This window comes from Rhinoraja longicauda, chromosome 29 (genome assembly GCF_053455715.1).
Source record: "Rhinoraja longicauda isolate Sanriku21f chromosome 29, sRhiLon1.1, whole genome shotgun sequence".
Classification (NCBI taxonomy): domain Eukaryota; kingdom Metazoa; phylum Chordata; class Chondrichthyes; order Rajiformes; family Arhynchobatidae; genus Rhinoraja; species Rhinoraja longicauda.
In genome coordinates, this window is record NC_135981.1 from 10,603,114 (window position 1) to 10,626,711 (window position 23,598).

At 42.2% G+C, this 23,598-nt stretch overlaps 1 protein-coding gene across 2 annotated transcripts in view; it reads left to right on the forward strand.

Annotated features, from left to right (window-relative positions):
• The first annotated feature begins 1,162 nt into the window (after positions 1-1,162).
• Positions 1,163-23,598, forward strand: part of gosr2 (golgi SNAP receptor complex member 2) — a 49,136-nt gene continuing 26,700 nt past the window's right edge. Inside the window, exons 1-5 of one of the 2 annotated variants that reach the window (XM_078424642.1) lie at positions 1,163-1,488; positions 10,970-11,034; positions 14,514-14,622; positions 15,078-15,210; positions 20,564-20,704. In XM_078424642.1, coding sequence (XP_078280768.1) covers positions 1,445-1,488; positions 10,970-11,034; positions 14,514-14,622; positions 15,078-15,210; positions 20,564-20,704 — 492 coding nt within the window. In that variant the 5' untranslated portion in view covers positions 1,163-1,444. The remainder of the gene's footprint in view (positions 1,489-10,969; positions 11,035-14,513; positions 14,623-15,077; positions 15,211-20,563; positions 20,705-23,598) is intronic. The other variant, XM_078424643.1, reaches the window with a different exon arrangement.

Here is a 23,598-nt window from a genome sequence, read left to right on the forward strand (position 1 = left end):
CTTTAACTTTAAGTAACCCGTGCTTTCTCTCTGATTAGTTTCACTGTCCACCTGATTAATTTAGCTAATTTTGCTGATTGTATGCTTCGTTGTCATCGTTAGTTAACACTGATCCATTCTACAGTGGTAGAATTACTGCCTTACAGCACCAGGTTCGATCCTGACCACGGGTGCTATCTGTACGGAGTTTGTACGTTCTCCCCATGACCTGCATGGGTTTTCTCTGGGATCTCCGGTTTCCTCCCACCTGCGTACAGGTTTGTAGGTTAATTGGCATTGTTTAATTGTAAATTGTCCCTAGTGTGTAGAATTGGCTGCTTTGATCTGTGGTTTTCACACTTTACCCAAGCACATATCTCCAGTTTCCCTCTCCCCTGACTCTCAGACTGAAGAAGGGTCTCAATCCAGAGATGCTGCCTGGTGGTGCTGGCTCGAAGGGCCGAATGGCCTACTCCTGCACCTATTGCCTATTGTTATTCCAGCATTTTGTGTCTATCTTCGGTAAATTCTTGCTATTGAGGGCGTGCAGCGTAGGTTTACTAGGTTAATTCCCGGAATGGCGGGACTGTCATATGTTGAAAGACTGGAGCGACTAGGCTTGTATACACTGGAATTTAGAAGGATGAGAGGAGATCTTATCGAAACGTATAAGATTATTAAGGGGTTGGACACGTTAGAGGCAGGAAACATGTTCCCAATGTTGGGGGAGTCCAGAACAAGGGGCCACAGTTTAAGAATAAGGGGTAGGCCATTTAGAACTGAGATGAGGAAAAACTTTTTCAGTCAGAGAATCTGTGGAATTCTCTGCCTCAGAAGGCAGTGGAGGCCAATTCTCTGAATGCATTCAATAGAGAGCTAGATAGAGCTCTTAAGGATAGCGGAGCCAGGGGGTATGGGGAGAAGGCAGGAACGGGGTACTGATTGAGAATGATCAGCAATGATCACATTGAATGGCGGTACTGGCTCGAAGGGCAGAATGGCCTCCTCGTGCAACTATTGTCTATTGTCTAAACCAGCATCTGCAGTTCGTTCCTACACTTTACATATTCTGTTGTGCCGTTGCAAGTAATAATTGTATTGTCCTATCTGGGACATACGACAAAAGACTCTTGACCTGACTCTGATGTAACGGGCTCCACGTTGGCACTTGATAAGCCTCTCGGGGGGGAGGGGGGCCGGCAGGTGATAGACCGTGAAGCAGCCGCTGTGGTCGCTGGTGGAGTACGCCTCATCTGCCGCCGGGGAAGGGGCGCCGAAGTGGCATCGACCGTTAGCGAGAATTCAAAAATCAAGTCAAACGGGCGCATTTAAAATTAGAAACGTGTAAAGGGCGCGGGTTTGTTTGTTTGTTTGTGCGTGCGGCGGCGGCGGCGGCGGGTGCTGACGTGTTGCAGGGAGAGGCCTAGTCCCGGGCCGGGCCGGGCCGGAGCCGCGGCCTCCGCCTATGCCACCGCTCGCCATGGAGACGCTCTATCACCAGACCAACAAGTAAGTGGCGGCCGTTGCCAGGGGAGGAGTGTGGTGTGAGTGTGCTGGACGGGCCGGCTCGCTCGCTGCCCGAGGCCGGGGGCTGACAGGCTGCATTCGCTCCCCTGTACCGGCGGTCTCTACCCCGGGCTCACTGCCCAGGCAGTGCCGGCGGTCTACGCTGCCATGGGGCCCGGCAGACTCTACACCCGGAGCCGGGCCCGGCTGCCTCTACCCGGGCTCACAATCCGGGGCCCGGCGGTCTCTACCCCGGGGCCCGGCGGTCTCTACCCCGGGGCCCGGCGGTCTCTACCCCGGGGCCCGGCGGTCTCTACCCCGGGGCCCGGCGGTCTCTACCCCGGGGCCCGGCGGTCTCTACCCCGGGGCCCGGCGGTCTCTACCCCGGGGCCCGGCGGTCTCTACCCCGGGGCCCGGCGGTCTCTACCCCGGGGCCCGGCGGTCTCTACCCCGGGGCCCGGCGGTCTCTACCCCGGGGCCCGGCGGTCTCTACCCCGGGGCCCGGCGGTCTCTACCTGGGCTCACTGCCCAGGACCTGGCAGACTGTCTCAGCCCGGGCTTCCCAGAGAGCTATACAACACGAAAACAGGCCCCTCGGCCCACCTGGTCCACGCCGGCCCAGTTGGCATTCTGGGCTGGGCCCACTTGCCCCCACTCGCTGTACCCCCTTCCTAATCTCAGCTTCTCCCTATAGCTCAAGCCCGCAAGTCCTGGTAACTCTCCTGGTTGGAAAGTCCTCTCAGCCCTGGTACAGATGGGAGCACAGAAACTGGTTGCACTGTGATTTAAACAATACTTACAAGTCTGAGACCAATTCGAAATCTGTAAGCATATAGCACGGAACTGATGGGCCGAATGACTCCATTCTTCAGGTTCAATGATTTTGGGGCATTGTGTTATACAGTATGGAAACAGGCTCTTTGATTCAACTTGTCCAAGGTGACAAAGGCTAGTCCCTTTTGATTCAACTTGTCCAAGGTGACTACCTGGGCTAGTACCTTTTGCCTATTCTCGAACATATTCTTAAAAACCTCCTCTATCCATGAACCTGTCATTATAATTGTACGCCCCTCTACCACTTCCTTTGGTGGCTTGTTCTACATTCCCTACAGCCTCTACACGTAAAAAGTTGGCCTCTGGTCTTTAAATCTTTCTCCTCTCACCTTAAATGTATATCCTCTAGTTTCAGATTCTTCTAACCTGGGTGAAAAACGGTAACCATTCGTTTTATTTATGCCTCCATGATTTTATATCTTTGAAGGGTTAATGGTGGACTTTAGGAGGAGCAGAACACCCCTGTCTCCATCAGTGGTGTGTTTGTGCAGTTTACCAGGGAGTACAAATACCTTTGAGTGTACCTGGATAGTAAACTGGACTGGTTCAGGAACGCTAAGGCCCTGGACAAGAAGGGACGGAGCTGGCTGTAGTTTTTGAGAAGGCTCCGCTCCTTCAACGTCTGCAGTAAGATGCGGCAGATGTTCTACCAATCAGTGGTAGACAGTGCCATCTTCTTCACTGCCATGTGCTGGGCAGCAGGGAGAAGGCCGCAGATGCCAATAGGATTAACAAACTCACCAGGCTCCGTCCTGGCAGTGGAGTTGGATTCATGGGAGGTAGTCTTGGAGGGGAGGATGCTCCTCAAACTGCGGAGCATCCTGGACAATACAGCTCACCCCCTCCACGACACACTGATCAACCTGAGGAGAACCTTCAGCAACAGACTGGTCCCACCAAGATGCAGGACAGAACGCCACAGGAGATCCTTCTTCCCTGTGGCTATCAAACCGTATAAATCTTCCCCACCTTCTGTCATGAGGTAGACTGAGACTGACTCCCCTCCCACCCCCCCTCCAAATTTTTTCACATCCCCAATCCTTTCCACTCGTCACTTTAATTTAATGTTTCATGTATTTTGTGTTTTTAAGACTGTTGCCAGATCAGTTTCCCTCCTGGGATAAATAAAGTTCTATCGTATCGGGTCACCCCTCAGTCTTCCACCTTTCAAAAAAAAGTTACAACCTATCAACACTTTTCTTACAATTCAAGCCCTCTATTCCCAGTAACACTCTTGTGAGTATTTTCTGCACCCTTTCCAGCTTAATGGTGTCCTTCCTGCAGCTGCTCAACAAAATCGTGCAGAGTATTGCAAGTGTAGTCTCAGCAACAACTTATACAGTTGTAATGTGGCATTCCAGCTCCTGTACTCTGTGCCCTGAGTGATGAAGGCAAGTGTGCCAAATACTTTCTTCACCACTGTCTACTAGTGTCTCCACATTCAAGGTGTTATGTACCTGTACTCCTAGGTCTCTCTGTTCTACAATAATTTCCAGGTCCATCACATTTTCTGTGTAAGTCCTGCCCTGGTTATATTTGCCAATGTGCAGCAAGTTTCATTTGACCAAGTTAAATTCTTTGGCCAACTTCACCAGCTGATTTAGATCCTGTTGTATAGTAGATAACCATCGTCACTAGCCATTATACCTCAATTTTGGTGTAATCTGCCAATTTACTGATCTTGTTAACATTGCCATCCAGATCATTAATATAAGTGACAGTGGACCCAGCACTACTCCCCACAGCAGACCACAGGTGACAGGCACCCAGTACCACCTCCTGACTACTGCCACTAAGCCAATTTTGTATCCAATTGGATACAATTAGTTCACCCTGATCTTTGGGACTGGCCTACTATGTAGTGCTTTGTCAAAGGTTTTGCAAAAGTACATTTCTGCGCTCTAATATTTTGTTAAAGGATACATGTCCCTAATGGTTAAGTGAGTACAAATTGTGTCTCTCTTGGGTTACTGCCTGTGCCAACTTGTTTGGTCACCCTCAATATGTGAAATTGACGTGTTCTTTTTATTCAAATTTTTATAAAATTTCATCTTATTAGTGTGGCACAGTGGTGTAGCTGGTAAAGCTGCTGCCTCTCAGTGCCAAAGATCTGGTTTGACCCTGACCTCAGGTTCTGTCTGTATGGAGTTTACACATTCTTCTTGGGATTACATGGGTTTCCTCCGGGGTGCTCCAATTCCCTTTTAACATCCCAAAGACGTGCTGATTTGTTGGTTAATTGGCCTCTGTAAATTGCCCATCGTCAAGTCAAGTTTATTTGTCACATACACAGACACGATGTGCAGTGAAATGAAGTGGATGCAAAAGTAATTTTAACATAGAACTAGTATGGATGCTGGTTTAAACCAAAGATAGATACAAAAAGCTGGAGTAACTCAGCGGGTCAGGCAGCATCGTTGGAGAAAATGAATAAGTGACATTTCGGGTCGAGACTCTTCTTTAGACAAAATCATATGCAGAAGGGTCTCGACCCGAAACGTCACCTATTCCTTTTCTCCAGAGATGCTGCATGACCTGCTGAGTTACTCCATCTTTTTGTATCTATCTTTGGTATGAATGGGTAATGGAGGGTCAGATTGGACTCGGTGGGCCAAAGGGCCTAATTCCATGTTGTACCTTTCAATCAATGCAATCAAACATGCTCTGTACTACTTTATTGCGAGTCTTTAAATTAGTTTTTGAAGTGTTGCAGGTAACTTATTCTGTGTTGTTAAAAGGACAGCAGAGTGGAGCTGTAGGTAATGCTACTGTCCCTGGGTTTGGTTCTGAATGCTGGCTCTGTCCATGTGGAGTTTCCATGGTCTCCCTGTGACAACATGAATTTAACCCATGTACATTTGTTTCCTTCCATATCCCAAAGTTGTCACAGTGGGCAGATCGCTGTATATTAATGCCAGCTAGGAGAATTAGGATGAGTTTGATGGGCATGTGAGAGAGAATTGTTAGAAGGACATAAATATGTGAGTGGGATTCCTATGTGTGCTGGCATTTACTGTGAGTCTCATGGCCTCCGATGTTAAAAAAGTAAATATGAGAAATCGCTTCAGCATTTCAGTAAAATTATAGGAACAGCAGCAGAAAGATTCACAAGAGTAACACTGAAGTCTGTTGGAATTTTGAAATGCAGACTTTATATAATAATATAATATGTGAAAATTGCACTTTAGCATGAAATTGAGAGCACCTTGACTTATTGTATGTTAGATATTCATAGTTTTATCCTCTATGTTCTATAATAAAGTGATTTGTTGCAGCCATTCAGTAGTTGGAGTAAAGATTCTTCCAGATTGCCCAAACACATTTTTAACGACTTTCTTTTTACTGCACCTAACGACTCTTGGACCCGATCTTTGATTTAGCTAATTATCATCTTTGACATAAAATAATTGAGATTAAAACATGAAAAAGCCTTAAACTGCTGCACAAGGTATATACAGAGATTGTTTTCTCAGGCTACCACTAGGCTAGTCTCTAAAAGGGTAACCATTCATGGTTGAGATGAGACGACATTTCTTCACCCAGAGTGTAGTGAATCTTTGAAAGTACTGCTCGGTTGCTGATTGCATTTGAGATGGAGGTCAATAGATTTTTAGATGTTAAAGAGTCAAGACATGGGGTTTGTGTAGGAAAATGGGGCTAACAAACTATTGTATTTCAAGGTAGAGCAAACATGTGGATCTGAATGTCCAACTTCTGCTTGTCATACAGGACACGGGCCCTTTGTCCCAACTTGCCCATACCGGCCAACATGTCCCAGCTACATTCGTCCCACCTGCCCGTGTTTGGCCCATATCCATCCAAACCTGTCCTATCTGTGTACATATCTATCTTAAACATTGGGATAGTCCCTGTCCCAACTACCTCTGGCTGTTTGTTCCATACACCCACCATCCTTTGTGTGAGAAAGTTACCCCTCATATTCCTATTAAGTTGATTTAAGTTCAAATTCCATTTGTCAATTACCTTCCACAGACTTTATTAGATTGTCTAACCAGTAGAAATGCTGCTGGAGCCCCATGTTGATTTATCAACCAATTCAGAACCAATAGAACTGGAGCCAAAATAATTAATTCTCAATCTTGAAGGTCCACCCAACAATAAGAGTTATTATACAGCAATAAGGAAACTATCAGCTGATAAAATGAAACCAAAAGTTCCAAAAGTGGGCACCATGCTCTATACTATAAAGTCTCTAATGCCACCGTAGATATAGAAAGCGAGAGGACTCTGTTCAGGATAGGCGTGGCAGAGCAGTTTTGTCCTTTTGCACATTTTCTTCACTGTCACTTGCAGGCAATGTTCCCCATGCCTTGTTCTACTTTGATTAGGGGTTATCTGGTTAGGTTGAATATTCCCATGTTTATTTGATATCTGTGCTGTTACTTCTATATTTAAGTTCTGAGGCTCATAAGTTGGCACATTCAAGGTATCGGGAAATTAAAAAAGGGGAATACCACTTTTTACTGTAGAAACAAGGAACTGCAAATGCTGGTTTGAAAAGAAGACATCAGGATGTTGGACTGAATAAACTCATCTGCGTGATTCTCCAATGTAACTCAGTAATTTAGGTAGACACAAAATGCTGGAGTAACTCAGTGGGACAGGCAGCATCTCTGGATAGAAGGAACGGGTGGCATTTCGGGTCGAGACCCTTCAGAACCCGAAACGTCACCCGTTCCTTCTATCCAGAGATGCTGCCTGTCCCGCTGAGTTACTCCAGCATTTTGTGTCTATCTTCAGTGTAAACCAGCATCTGCAGTTCCTTCCTACTCAGTAATTTAGGTTGTGGTTTGCTGTTTCTTTTAAAACAGCAGGAACTTTGGATTTGAAAAGTAAGAACTCGCAAGGGTAAAAAGAGTGGCAAATTCAGGTCACCAAATCACCGATTAAAATTGGGAAAGTACTTTAAGCCTCATACTGTGTGTTTGAGTTGATTTTAAATCTAAAGTCAATCACAGAAGAGCTTTGTTTATAATGTCCTATCTTTAAAACTACAAATTGGCTGTGACGCAGTTAATAATTTGGCAGCATTGCGTTTCCTTCACGATCTCTGGTGTTCAGCTTTCCCAGCTGTTTCCATGTAAGAAAACCTCGAAATTCCAAATGGTGTCCATTAACAGGAAAGATGTATGTCAACAGCTGGAGGAAATGCATGGTTGGGTGAGGAACAGTTAAAGAAGGTGAACTGACCTGTCAGTCCTGGGTCGTGTGATTCCTTTTTATTTATTTTTTCCCTTCATGAAAATCTTACTTGGACTTAATTTACTACTTCTCCACATTGCCCATGTTTCCCTTTGGCATAGAATGGGGCAAGTTAACTGCGGGATCTCTGCTGTCTTTCAACGTAATCCCAGCAGCCCATTCCCCCACTTATTTCCCTGTAACTTATTCTCTCCCACATGTCCATCTCCACACAATTCTCCTGCTGCTTCATTAAGGGTAATCCACATTTGTCGAGTAACCCACCAACCTGTACATCTTTGGGTTGTGGGAAGAAACCAGAGCACTCAGAACCCAGAAGAAGAACGTCACTCTCCACACAATGAAGACGTGAGATCAGGATCAAACTCGAGTCACTGGAGCGGGGCAGCAGTAGCTTTACTAGCCATGCTGCCATCTGTATTGTATTATAGTGTTCTGCAGCAGGTGTACATTTATTTGACAATGGGTATCATTGAGATTGAGCATGGTCAGATCTTCATACACTTCAGGCAGGCAACTATGGATGGAGAACGAAAAATACACTGAATTTATTTTACAGCACCCATGCAAAGGTCATTGCTGAGATCAAATAATGTTATGAATCATAAGTGGAGCATGTGGCCAATTTGATCTGTTTGGCAAAACTTCTCTTCAGGTTAACTAAGATATCATTGGATTTCAAATTTGAATAAAAAGGCATTTTGTATCAAATCTTTAACTTTTTTATTGGCACACAACTATATGTAACTTATCTCTAAAAAAATTATCCATGTTTCTGTTTCTGGAAACAAATATTTAAAAATGATGCAAGGGGACCCTTGGGCATTAGAGTGTTGCAAGCCTTTGGTTTGATTGGGGTACGAAGAGTGATTAGGATGAATAGGCTTTTATTTGCTTGGGTTTAGAAGAATATAAGAGGGAATGTCTTTGAAACTTATAAATTCCTGGCAGACTAGATGCAGGAAGGATGTTTCTGATGGTATGAAGTCCAGAACAAGGGACCGCCATCTCAGGATGCACGATGGGCTATTTTAGGACTAAGATGAAAGAGTGGAGAACCTGTGGATTCTACACTACAGAATGGTTAAATCATTAACTATATTCAAGAAGGCATTGGGTATAGTACTCATGACCAAAGAGATCTCGAGATATGGGGAGAAAGCAGGAAGAGGGATCGGAATTTTTCCGCTAGGGCGGCACAGTGGCGCAGCGGTAGAGTTGCCTTCCTGTGCCAGTGAACTGGGTTTGATTATGATTATGGGTGCAGTCTGTGCGGAGACTGCGCGTTCTCCCTGTTTTACATGGGTTTTCTCTGCGTGCTCCAGTTTTCTCCCACATTCCAAAGTTGTGCAGATTTGTAGATTAATTGGCTTCTATAAAATTGTCCCCAGTGTGTAGGATGCGAAACTGGGATAACATGGAACTAATGTATGGGTGATTGTTTAAGAAAATAACTGCAGATGCTGGTACAAATCAAAGGTATTTATTCACAAAATGCTGGAGTAACTCAGCAGGTCAGGCAGCATCTCAGGAGAGAAGGAATGGGCGACATTTCGGGTCGAGACCCTTCTTCAGACTTCTATGGGTGATTGTTGGTCGGTGTGGGCTAAAGGGCCTGTTTCCACGCTGTATTCCTAAACTAAAATTACTGTCATATAATTCCTTAACAGTTACAATGGTGTTTTTGCTGTAGTTTTTGCAGCCTTGTCATAACAATCTTTTTTTTGTTCTTCCAATGCTCCTAGGGGAGGGGAGGGGGTGGAGGAGATAGAGGAGGGGAGGAGTGGGGGGAGGAGAGAGGTAGGGGGGGAGAGAGGTAGGGGGGGAAGAGGGTGCTGCACCAATGCAGGAGAGGTTTGGGCCCAACGGGTCCACTTGGTCTAGTGTTTTAATAAAAACCTGCATGAAAGTGCATTGGTTGTGAAAAAAGAAATTCAATCCTGCAGTTTTGGCATTCAAAAGTACTCAAATTTTATTCCCTAAACACTGGAACAATTTTACTAAATTGCTTTAAATCCATTTTCTTCAAGAGTCGTCCGCTGAGCTGATGTAGATCAAATCTAATTCCTTGCTTGTCCTTGAGGCAACATGTTTCCTTGTAGTTTAATTATTGAAAGAAGGCTTTTTTTATTGTGGCAGTATCTGTTTTGAGAGATTTAATTCCGTTTTTTAATTGCTTTCATTCTTCCAAATTGTTAATAATGCTAATGTATAATAAAAATTTATGGGCATTGAGCAAGGATGGAAGGAATTCTTACAAGCACATCTGCCCATCTGACCTGGTGCAGGTACAGATGGAGAATCGAGTTGCATTGGTCAGAAGTTAACTTCTGGCTCCAGGCAGTTTATACTAATTCCTTTTACACCTTAATTCCTTAACACACCTCACACTGCCTCGGCAAGGCCACCAGCATAATCACGGACAAGTCACACCCAGGCCACTCACTCTTCCCTCTCCCATCCGGCCAGAGGTATAGAAGTGTGAAAATGCACACCACCAGATTCAGGGACAGTTTCTTCCCAGCTGTTATCAGGCAACTGAATCATCCTACCACAACCAGAGTGCAGTGCTGAACTACTATCTACCTATTTAGCTATTATCAAACAGCTGAACCATCCTACCAACAACTAGAGAGCAGTCCTGAGGTACTATCTACCTCATTGGAGACTATTGGACCATCTTTGATTGGACATTATCTTGAAGTAAATGTTATTCATGCTATTCCCTTTAACATGTATTTGTACACTGTGGATGGTTCGATTGTAATGAAGTATAGCCTTTCCACTGACTGGTTAGCATCCAATCAAAGATTTTCATTCGGTACACATGACAATTAACTAAACTAAATTGAACTTGTCACAGTCATACAGAGCTCTTTGGCTTACTATGTCCACACCAACTTTATTACCCATCAATAATAGTCCATTTGCCCACATTGGGTTGTATGCCTTGCCTATATAAGTGCATGTCTAAATGCCTCTTAAACATAGTAATAGTATCTGATTAGTATTTGATTTCATCACTACCACTTGGGTTTTTTAATTGCTAGTTACTGACTGCATCTTTCTTTTCCTGTAATTGCCGCTGGTCCCTCTTGATGGACCTTCTCGCTTTCCCTATTAATGTCTGTTTTCACAGAGGCTTAGATCTGTATGGGTATAATTTATTCAGGAAGAATCAGAGATTCGTCACTGTTTCAGACCATTTTTTTTGCAGTGCATGTATCCAGACTGCAACTATCTTTCTCACCAATTGTGCTGTGAAAACTGAACCACTCCTTTGGCTTTTGTCATGTTTTTTTCCCAGGGCTGATATGGAGACCTTGTACAGCACGGTGCAAAAAATAAGTCTTTCCTTTCACTGGCCTTGCCCAGAAGTTTGTAGATAGATGCTAATCCACCCATTTCCTTTGCGTCTCCTCAACAGGCAGATCCATGAGGTGCAAACCCACATGGGGCGGCTGGAGAAGGTGGACGCACAGTCTGTTCACTGTGAGTATTCGTAATTAAGAGATGTAAACAGAGTCTGCCTGGTGCCAAGTCAGGGGACGGGGAGTGGTGTGGGCATAAACCTTTGCCAAAAGAAATAATGATAATGTTTTCCTCCTGGTGGGGTTCCTTATTACGTTGCATTTTACGAGGTGACACATCCAACAACAATAACTTGTATTTGAATAGCGCCTTTAATGTACTAACATTTTCCGAGGCGCCTCAGAGGAGCGTAGTCAAATCTTGTTTGATAAAGAGCCACACGGAGGTATTTGGCTAGATGTGTGGCAGCGTTTAAATGCCTTGAAGGAAGGGAAAGAGGTGCAAACATTTAGCCAAGAAAATTCTGTGCTCGGGATTTTGGGGGGACAATTACATTCAGCATTGATTCGGAGGCCAAAGTGGAGGAACACAGGAAATTGTGGAGCTTGCTAATTGTGGAGCAGGGGGTCTAAATTGGATAATTTCAAAACACATTAAGATTTAACATAATTGGGGATGATGAGTAAAATATACAGCAAGTTATGGTGACTACAGCAGCATTCTGATATCAATTTCATAATGAGCAGAATAAAGGTGTATACAGTGAACCCTCGTTATAGTGGACCATATGGGGGGGGGGGGGGGGATGGTATCCTTTATTGCTGATTGTCCGCTGTAGCCAAGTAAGGGCCATTGTATAACCATTGTATAATTTGTAGAAACAGCCAATAGCAAGTGCTGGTTAATGCATAAAAGGACACAAAATGCTGGGTAACTGAGTGGGTCATGCAGCATCCCAGGAGAATAGGGGTAGGTGATGTTTCGGGTTGAGACTCCTCTTCAGACTCTCGGTCTAAAACTGTGCCTGGAATCCAGGTAAGTTGATGGCCCTGGCCTGGTCGCGGCCTAAGGGGAACCGGAGAGCAGGTAAAGGTCGGCAGCAGCAGGCATGACGTGGAAGCGACCAAGGAAAATGTGTGGGCCGACGGTGGCGGCAGTAGATCTGGCTTTGAGGCAGCCAGGGAGGCATCAGCAGCCCAGCCTGGTGGCGAAGGTTGGCAGCCTGGCCTGGAAGCGGCCAGGGGGGTGGTATGGGCCGGCGTCGGCAGCCCGGCTTGGTGCTGAAGGTCAGTAGTGAAGGTGGTGAAGATCACTTTATTGGATTCACGGACAGTCCTTGTTTCAGTATTATTCAGGCCCACTCGCTCAACTCTTCTGATGCATTGGTAACCATATAGGTGCTGCTTCCTGGATAAATACAACACTTGAAAATGTCATTACTTTTGCTGCCAATTTGCACCCAGCTCTCACTTTCACATGGTCCAGTTCCGCAGGAGATACAACGCCTGCCTGTTTAACTCTTCTCTTCCCACCATCAGGGACCCAAACATCTATTTTAGGTGAAGCAACTACTTGCTTGCACAATTGAATTGAATTGAAGCATTTATTGTCATTCAAAATAAATTTGAATGAAATGTCGTTGCCATACAGTCATGACAGTAAAGAGCACAAAACACACAATTTCATAAGTTTAACATAAACAACCATCACAGTGACTCCTCCAGGCACCTCCTCACTGTGATGAAAGGCAAAAAAAGTCTTGTCTCCTCCTTTGTTGTTCTTCCAATTTAGTGCGTTGCATTTGGTTGGCTCCTCGACATTGGGGAACCAAATACCGATCAATTGTCCGGTTTGCTAAATATCTTCAGTCAGTCTTTAATGGGACTGATTATCGCAGGTATTCTCTTCTGTCCACTGCTCACTCTCACTGCAACTTGACATGTTTTCTTCCTCACATTTCTAGTTCTGATGAAGACCTCAACCCATTCTTTTCCCACTTATGCGATTTCAGTACTTCCAGCACTCCCCATCTTTGCTAATTGGAACTTGTAGAAGAAGTGGGACTGAACTGATATTATCCTTGGGTTTCCGGGCTCTGAAGAAAAAGCTTTTGTAATTGAAATTTGTGTACCTCAGTCTTATTTCACTATGTAGACTTAAAAGATCTTACAATGGAAGATAATGGAATATTGAGGATGGAAATGTGCTGATAATTCTTTCTTCTTGGCAGGATACATGCTTGTTTTGATCTAGATTAAGATGAGTCTACATAGCCTGATATTCCAGCTGGACTCTGGAATAAACATCACGGACTGCACCAGTGTGAAATTTCCATTTGGAAGCAGAATATTTCAAATGCTGGAAATGGACAAAGGGTCATCAACCTGAAATGTCAACTCTGCTTATCTTTTAACAGATGTTGCCTGACCTGCTTCTGAGTGTTTCCAGCATTTTTATTTTTTTTTCACCTTTCAAACTTGTGCTCCGAGGAGAAAAGTGCCAGTTTCTCCACTGTAAATTTGTAGCTGAAAGGAAACCTCTTATGCTTGGAAGAATTCTTTCTCGTATACTCTCCAGACCATTCAAATACTTAGTGAGGAGAATTGAATGCAGCACTCCATTTTGACCATGTCAATCTTTTATACCTCTTCAACATAACATGTTTTTCTATTCTAGATTTCATTTGCTTCACCAATTTCTTCCTCAATGTATCAAAGAAAGCAGTAGTCTTCTCATTGTCCTTGGGTATCCCCACTGTCTACTGTCCCTCTGCTTACGTCTTCTCTCTGTTATTGCTCACGAGCCAATTTTTCATCCCTACAATTTTTTTAATTCCATGTGCCTTTAGCAGCCTTTTAAGAGGGACTTGGTCAAATGTCTCCTGATAATCCATGGAGATTAATTTGTTTTCCTCCTTCACCATCTGTTACCTCATCAGACCAGATTGGTGTGACATGATTTCCCTTAACCAAATTGTGAATTAGTCACTCAGATTTCTAATGCCTAATTGTGCCCTCATTATTGGTTTTAAAAGTTTCTACAACATTGAAATTAAATGGACCTGGTGATTAGGAAGTTTTTTTCCCTGTCGGGATCATTTGCATGACTTGAAGGTTTATCTTGGAACTTTACAGCCACTGAAGTACTTTTCTTTAAGTGTAGTTCATTTTTCAGAGTTGGAAATATAGCAGTCAATATGTACAAAGTAAGCTCATTTGTACAAACTGATTTATAATGACCGGATAAATTACAGAGGAGTTGCAGAGTAATAAATAATGAATGGTCAATAACGTCCCTATTTTTTAAAATAGTGGCATAAAGTCATTTGTGTCCACCTGAAGCACATGATATCTTCAAGTCTTATCAAAAGACTACACCTCTGAATACATGATCTCTTTCAACACTTGATTGAGAAAGTCAATCTTCGGTTTTGTGCTCAAATTTAACTTGTATCCATAACCTAACCTGAATATTACCAGTGATCAGCTACTATTGTAAGACGTATACACTATTTTGCATTGGAAGTATACAGCTGGGTTGGCATGTTGCATAATATTTATTGACATAATGTTGGCATAATGTTAATTGAGGAGCTTGTGTAAATCTCCCATTATTTCTTTCATTGTTTTAATAAACTGATAATTCTGATGCTTCTACAGTGGTGGAAAATGAAATCCAAGCCAGAATAGATCAAATATTTACCAGTTTGGAGCGACTAGAAATATTGACAAGCAAAGAGCCACCAAACAGACGGCAGAATGCCAAGCTGTAAGTGCGAAAGTTATTTTATATTCTTACTTATTTATTCAGAATAATTTTGAATATTTCCAACAAAACAAATCCTAGTCCTAAAAAAGCTGAATAAGTTGGTGAGTTTTGTGGAGTTGTTTGTTTGAGTTTCTGGTGCATAATTGAGATTCAATTATTATGTCAAAATTGGACCAAAATAAACAAGGTTATTTCGACTGTTAGTTGTAATAATGGTCAAACAATCGACTTTACCTCCACAATGCTGTCACGACTGCACAACATAAGTAATTGGATGCTGGATTAAATCATTTTGTATGTGTGCTGCTTCCAACTATCTTGTGGTTTTGCTGTCCAAAGTGTCTGAAATCTCCCTGATCAATGGGCCCTCTGCAATAGCTTTTGCACTGATGTTTTCACAATACCTGTTAAGCTTAGTTTGAAATGGCATTCAGTGCTTCCCTTCTCTGTTCTAGCCGAGTGGATCAACTGAAATATGACTGCCAGCACTTACAAACGGCGTTAAAAAATTTCCAGCACCGCCGCTATACACGTGAACAACAGGATCGAGAGCGCGAGGAATTGTTACAACGCACGTTCACAACTAATGTAAGGATTAATTAATGCTGCTTTATCCTATGTTGGTGGAAATGGTTGCTAGTATTCATAATAGGAAAAGTAGGTGGTACCCTACATTTGAATAACAATGTTTTCCGTGTGGGATGCTGTAGATTTGCATCTCTGGAAGGCCTTTATATGTTAGAGTTGGTAAGGCCTTCTGATGTCTGAAAAGGAAGGAGGTACATCCAGCTTGGTTCGCCATATCTGCAGTGGCATGATTAGCTCTGGTTATCGTGTGGCATCTGCACATCGTCCCCTGCACTGGAGTAGATAGTGGGTAAACATAAGAAGAAGGGAAATCGACATACAAGTGTATAAAACTCCCCATTCATCTAGAGGATGATTCTACCACTTTATTTTGGAAAGAAACTGCAGGTGCAAACAATCGTATGCCCTGAAATCAATGGGAAGAATGCATAGAGTAAACTTATAACCTGCAGCAAGCTTTCTGTCAAAAGGTGTTTATGAGCTGAGCGCTTGCTTTCAGATAGAAATTTATCAATTTTATAAACTTGGAGTAACTAATTAATCACATATTTTCTCCATTAGATTGTGAGGAAGATACGCGAGTCGTTAAAATAATCCCTTCATGGTATCTTGTATTATGAAGATATTTGTATGGATTGCTGCTTGATTCAGGAATTCACTCTGCTTGTGCCTCTGAAATGTCTTCTTGAACTGTCGCTTCGCTCTGTTATAGTGGACAGAACCCATGACTGCATCTTGTCTTTCTCTGTACCTCTGCTCTCAACCCCTCCTTCAGCACAGATCAAGAAGCAAAGTTTTCCTGGTCCACATTTTATACCATACTCACTTCCATGTTCAATGGATCATCCTTTGTTAGATGCACATTTTCATCCCCTCCTCTTCCAACATTTTGAAGGGATTGCGATTCCCTGGCGTGATCTTCTATTTACTACTTTCCATCTTCTTTCATATGAACCATCCTCCTATCACCTCTTCTTTTCCCACCGCCCTGGGACTCTCGCAGTCCTTCCAGGTAAAGCAATGATTCACTTCTACTTCTGGCAATTTAGTGTACTGCATTTTGTGTTCACAATGTGGTCTTTGCAATAGAAAAAAAACAAACATGCATTGGGTGATCAGGTGTTGTTGAGCACCTGAATTTAGTCCAACAGGAGTGACTTGTGCTTCTGGTTGCCTGGCACTTTAATTCCCCACCCCTCTCTGATCTTGTGCCTATGCCCTCCTGCAGTGTTATGGTGAGGCCCAACGCAAGCTTGAGGAACACCACCTCTTCTGTCTGTGCGTGTTGCAGTCTTCCAGATTCAATGTCGAATTCTCCAACTTTAGATAACTCGCTGTTTCTATCTATATCAGAGTTGCAATTTCTGCCTATCATCACTTTGGCTTATTTTTTCTTATTCAATTAATATAGTCTGGCCTTCGGGGCATGTCCCACAGCCTTGCTATTAACAAACCATCGCACAGACAAGGCAGCAGAATCTGATTTTATAATTGCTATATTAACTCATTTGGTTTTGCTCTGTTAGAGATATTTCCCCTTTCTCCTTTGATACTGAAAACCAACTTGATTTCACTCTTTCCCTGTTCTGTCTCAGACCTGCAATATTAACTATATTTCTTTCTACAGGTATTGACATCGTGAGGATTCCAGCATTTTCTGTTTTGGGTGCAGAAATATTAAAAGGAGAAATATGGGGAAACAATTGGAACTGGGAGAGTTTAGGTTTTTTTAAAGCAGAGCCAATGCCATTTTTTTTTTAGGCATTTCCTGTATGACTAACCAATGAGTTTTTTGAGAAAGTCAAGAATAGGTTGGTGAAGGGAATGCAATGGATGTTGTCAGCACAGATTTTCAGAAGGCAGTCTCAAACATAAAGATAAAGTGTCAAACAAGTTGGTAAGCAAGATAGATGTAGAGAAAATTAAGCATCGTAGGATGAAAATTGCCTCAAGGCTCGAAAGCAGAGAATAGTGGTAAATGTGTTTTATTTATGACAACAGGATAATAAGCAGGGTCTGTCATGGAAACATAGAAAATAGGTGTAGGAGGAGGCCATTTGGCTCTTCGAGCCAGCACCGCCATTCATTGTGATCATGGCTGATCATCCACAATCAGTATCCTGTGCCTGCCTTCTCCCCATATCCCTTGATTCCACTAGTCCCTAGAGCTCTATCTAACTCAATCTGTCTTAGGGGATCAGTGCTTAGATATGGATACAAGTAGAATGTCCTTATCTGCAGATGACCCAAAGCTTGAACTATAAACACTGAATGGGCATAGTATAGACTGCAGGAAAAGGTGCATAAATGGTCAGGTATATGGCGGATGAAATTTAATATTGAGATAGATGAAGTATTGCATATTGGCAGAAGAGACACAATATAGGCCCAATGATATGGGTATAGGGGATGTATGGTAACAGAGGGCATGTTGAAAGAATGATTAGTAGAGCACTTGGGATTCATTAATAGAACGATGAGATTAATGTATACAAATGTGTGGTTGGTGGTCAGTGTGAACTCAGTGGGCTAAAGGGCCTGTTTCCATGGGTATGTTTCTATGACTCTTTAACCTTTAATTTGTAGAAGCTGTGCATAGACTAATCGGAGTCAAAAGTGCTTGGTAAATATTCTCTACAAAGGGCCGTTACTATATTGTTATACTTGGTTTGGCTGACCATCATCTCACCCTTGCTGTGAAATCTGTTTGTTATTGAAGACCTCTAGTTACTTTCTAAAAAGGTGCAGGTGTTCATGTGTTTAGAACAGGATGAAATAGATAAAAAGTCTATCCAGATGGGAGAATGATGGTTGTGGGCTTGATTTGTGGGAAGAGATTAGAAGAGTAGCTGTAGGGAAAATTCTATACTACAGTGAGGTCATTGTGGACATGGATGCTTAGGATCATAGGAAATACACATCTGGGAATGCTTTCTTCCACTTGGTGTGTGGTGTACTTTCACTGAAGTCTCTCCCCTGCCTTTCCCAACCTCATCCAATTGTCAAACATGGTTATCTTGAAGGTCCTTGCTACCTTGAATGCATGACCCATCAGTATTTAATATGTTTTTCAGCTATTAAACTCCAGTCAAACAGTGAGGAGTACAGACAGTGCTGCTCCACTGTAAAAGTCACAGGTTACATGAATCATTTTTAAGTTGTTGGAGATATATTATTGTCCATTTAACGTCAGATTGCCTTTCCTTATTTTTTTAAAAACTGAAAACTAAACTTGGGAAATGTAATTATTCAGTTATTCTCTCTATGATAGCATGAGGAAATTTGCTGTAATATGTTGTCTATACATCCTGGTATTTATTTCACAAACTATCAAGTGACAAAAGAAAAAAATGTAATAAAGACAACATTTGGCAATGAAAATCAGTGCTAGACCTTTAATAAAACTTTGTCTTTATTCTCCACATTTGAATGTACTTTGCAATCCTGGTGGTAAAATAATTGTGTAATATAGTTTGTCTGCTCACCCTCTTTGAGTGTATGTCACGTGCGCCGAGATACAGTGAAAAGCTTTTTGCATGCAAACCTCTTGAGAAAGGTTATAATTTCTGGAACTTTGCTTATCAATTAAAACGAAACTATAAGGTTAACTTGGAGTATAGGGTAGAGTACTGAGTTATACATGAAGTTACTAGAGCCAAAATCACCTAATTAGTTTGGTGAAGAAGGCAAGAGTCACAGCTTCAGACCATGTGATCTTATTTTTCCAGAATAACTACCCGGATGCTCTCCCATCTCACTGAATCTAAAGAGTCCATTTGGCTTATGTTCGTCCATATTATATGGTCGAACTACTTATTGTGCATGTGTGAGGAAAATACTGTCTTTTATAATCCTGAACATGTCTTTTTATTTTTAAGATCACCTAAATAAATCAGAAAATATTGTTAGGTTTATTTTTTCTGGCCCTGTACTTTTGAAATATCTCTTCATTGTTGAAAAAGACCAGCCTTAAAATTTTGGTTTTCGTTTCTTTTAAACGCCAAAAAGATTTAATCTTGTTTTCTTGGCAGTTCGGTTTTCACATTGGAGAGGATTTCAGCGTATCGCCCAACCAATTCACTCCCTATTATTCCTTGGGCCTCTTGTGTTGCTTTTTTAAGCATTTTTCATGTGAGGCTCGATGGTGGTGTCGGGTAGCAGGAATGGGCCTGGTCTTTACCTTGGCAATGCCAAAAGATAGTTCCCACAGCAAACTAGAATATTCAAACTTTCCTCTTCTCGCACTAAATAGTGTGACCAGGTTTAATATCCTCCTTACTGCCTTGAGTGAGACCTAACACTGCAGTATGGAAATTCAACATTTTGGGACTACAAACTGGCTGCCATATCTAGTTGAACTATTTTGATGACTTATTTTAATAAGATCCAAATCACTGGATCACCAAATCCAAATTAGTAAAAATTGTTTTTACTTTATGCAAATGCTAAATTATGATATAAATCCTCCAACTTGAGAGGAATAATATATTGGCTAAGGTCAAAACTGGTTCACTCCAATGTTGCTGTTGTAGTGTAAATGGAGCCTTAAACATCACACATGCACTTGTGGTGTAAATATATATACATTATCCTCAATATTTAATTCATTCAGTAATGAAATATGGGTGTCCCTGGCAGGGTGAACATAGATTATACCCATTTAGCCCCAAAATAAGAAAACTGTTAGACCCACCAGTAGATCCTGTATTATGAGGTCACATTGGATAAGATTGGCAGACTTCCTTCCCTGAACCGGATTAGTGAACCCGATAATCTAGTCATTTCATGGTTACAGTGACTGTGACCAGCTTTTTTCTCTCCCAAATTCCAGCTTTATTTAATTATTAAATGTAGTTTTCCAAATTGCTGAGGTACGATTTGAAATTGTGTTTCTAAATCCATGGTCCAGAGGTCTGTTTGCTAGCTCAGTAACTTAACCACAATACTATTGTACCAAGGTGCTCGAGTTCTTGTGGTCACAGAGATAGACTCAAACTTCCTTTCACAACGAATATATGAAACAAAAAAAGAAATATTAGAAGTTCTATGGTTTTGGGGATGAATGGGGTTACTAGAAATAAATAGCACAATCACATGGGTCCAGATGATTGAAGATTATTAGGGTTCTAATCCAGGCATTTAATTTTTGTGCTTTCATTCGTTTATTTCTGAACCAGTCCTGTTCATTTTAAAAAAAAAAGACAAATTAAGTGATAATCCTAACTGGAGTTGATGAGCTTGTAAGCAATATTTCCCAGTAAGTAAATGTTTCAAAAATTCCTAGCAGTAAAAATGTACATTGATACTGAGAAGAATCTGAATGGGTAATAAGGACCTCCCATTTTTTGTGCAGGATGCTGATACTTCAATAGCAATAGACGAGAGCTTGCAGTTTAACACTTCTTTACACAATGCACACAAAGGAATGGATGATCTCCTGGGGAGCGGGTCCTCTATTCTCACTGGACTACGGGATCAGCGGATGACTCTCAAGGTGGGACATTACAACGCATGTAGAATCTCTGAAAGGACATTGCTGTCTGTGATCATTCTGTTTTGATTTTCCCTTTGCCGACTTCTAAAACTTCTAAAAAAATTATTTCATAACTAATATCTCTTTTTATTGAATGAAATTGCTCACATGATTGAGTCAAACAAATAAATGGGCTGGTTGTTTCTATCTTGGACTATGATCCTCCCAGTACCCATTGATGTTAATAATCCATAGCATCTTAATTTTATGGTGACCTTCAGCTTCAAAACTTTGCTTCAAATCTCAATTTTATATCGGTGAATGCCAACAAAATAAAGTAGCAATGAAATAATGCTAGAAAAGCCGTACTACAGTTACCTCTGGAAAATTGTATCGAAACTTGTAAACAAGACACTTCACTGATGACGCAGCGGGACAGGCAGCGTCTCTGGAGAGAAGGAATGGGTGATGTTTCGGGTCCCGCTGAGTTACTCCAGCATTATGTGTCTACCTTTGATTTAAACTAGCATCTGCAGTTCTTTCCTACACTTCACTGATGACAATTTATTATTTTTTAAGTACATCATCCATACGAAGTAGAATATAGCCAGCTCTTTTATAAAACCCTCTGGTATTTAAGGAAGGCCCGTAACAATGTCGCTGCATTCTAAAAATGATTAAACAAGCTTCAGATGAAGGGATCACTGTAGAAACTAGGATAAGAATAAAATCTGATTAATTATCTGACAGGAGTTCAGGTATTGGATTTGATAAAGACTAGACCATCTGGGTCCTCATGAACACATGGATACATGCAAACGTTACAAGGTGGTCATAAGTGATAGGAGCAGAATTAGGCCATTTGGACCATCAAGTCTATTCTGCCATTCAATCATGATCTATCTCTCCTAACCCCATTCTCCTGCCTTCTCCCCATAACCCCTGACACCTGTACTAATTAAGAATCTATCTACCTCGGCCTTCAAAATATCCATTGACTGCCTCCGCAGCCTCTTGTGGCAAAGAATTCCACAGATTCAACACCCTCTGACGAAAGAAATTCCCCCTCATCTCCTTCCTAAAGGAATGTCTAGTCCTAGACTCTCCCACTAATGGAAACATCAGTTGGGAGTGTGTGTCCCTAGCATTGTCTCCAGACCGTATGAAGCCTCATGGTGTCAACTCAAATAGAAGCAAAGAGCATCTTTTTAACCAAGCTGTTTATTAATCAGTACTCTATCATGTTGAGCTTCACTTGGCAGCAAGAGCACAGAATTTGCTCTGATGAAATGGGGTGAGGTGGTGGGAATGGGGTATCAGTGTCTTTCACCAAGTGTACCTCCATTGCACAATGCCACATAGCTGTCTGGATTGTGGCAGATTATACCAGTGCAAGGACAATGTCCCACTTGTCCTTGTCAATTCATCTGTTCATGACAGCGTTGGTAAGAATGACCTCTGCATGTCTGAAGAAGGGTCTCGACCCGAAACGTCATCCATTCCTTCTCTCCCGAAATGCTGCCTGACCCGCTGAGTTACTCCAGCATTTTGTGTCTGCACGTCAGTCTTCACATTGAGGGTATCTTCCTTTGTGCTGTGTGCCCACTGTCTTGGTAAATGGGGTAGATTTAGAACCAATCTAACACCTTTGGGCCACCAGATGCAATAGAACCTTATTCTAACACAATCCATGACTTTGTGGCCGAATAGAACCCCACTCCATCATCACTCAAGTCAGAGAATCATTCCTTGTTCAAACAATGTAGCACAGCATGCCAAGGTTAGCAACCCACTTGCCTTAGAATGAGATTCAAACTTGATTAACATGCTGTAGGTAGACTTGAACATCCTGCCATGAGTGGTCTTCATCAAAGGTCCATGGTCTGTATCAGGAAGAGTGAACAGTTAAACAATTAGCAGGAGGAGGATTGTGACTGGACATTCCAGTCCTACTCCATTCAATCATGGCTGGTCTATCTCTCCCTCCTAGCCCCATTCTCCTGCCTTTTCCATGTATTCAAGAGAAAGTTAGATATAGCTCTTAGGGCTAATGGAATCAATGGATTTGGGGAGAAAGCAGGAACGGGTTCTCATTTTGGATGATCAGACATGATCATATTGAATGGCGGTGCTGGCTCGAAGGGCCAAATAGTCTACTCCTGCACCTATTTCCCCAAAACCTCTGACACCCATACTAATCAAGAACGGGTCTCTGATCTATCTCCGCTTTCTTCATTTCCCCCAAATCTCTTGCCTCACGAAGCTAAATTGTGCATTTCTGAATATTCAATATTCAAACAGCTGTTCTGGCAGATCAGATTGTATTTTGATAAACACTACTTTGTGTCGCACTGTGGAAGAAGAAAATGGCAAACCTAATCTTACAGTGTTTTGACCTAGCTGTCAGTCACAGTCACACAAGCTGCTTTCAAACCTACTTTAAAACTATAATTTAATTTTTTTTTAAAAGCTTTGTAGTTCTTAGCATTTATATATATTTCCCCAGACAAAACGTGTTGAATTGTTGATTTATTTTTTAAAATATATTGTGGTCCACTTATTAATTTGTTCTCTATTATTTCCCTGGTGTTTTATTTGATGTTAATGTCCTTCGTAGAGCACCACCCAATCTATCTTTGACTTATTTCCTCGATGTAGTGTAGGAATTTCCATTGGTCTGGTCTGGGAAACCAAATACATTCCCTTTAAAAGTACATACCATTGTCTCACAAATAGAAAGTGGTCCGTAGTACCACACCCATAGTCGGGATGGAACCCGGGTCTCTGGCACTGTGAGGCTGCCACTGTGCCACCCTCACCAGTTTTTCTTTTTTCTTTATCAGTCACATATCAATCACATATGATATTACCCCAACGTCAACATCTTTCTCAATGAAATATAAACCATATCAGTG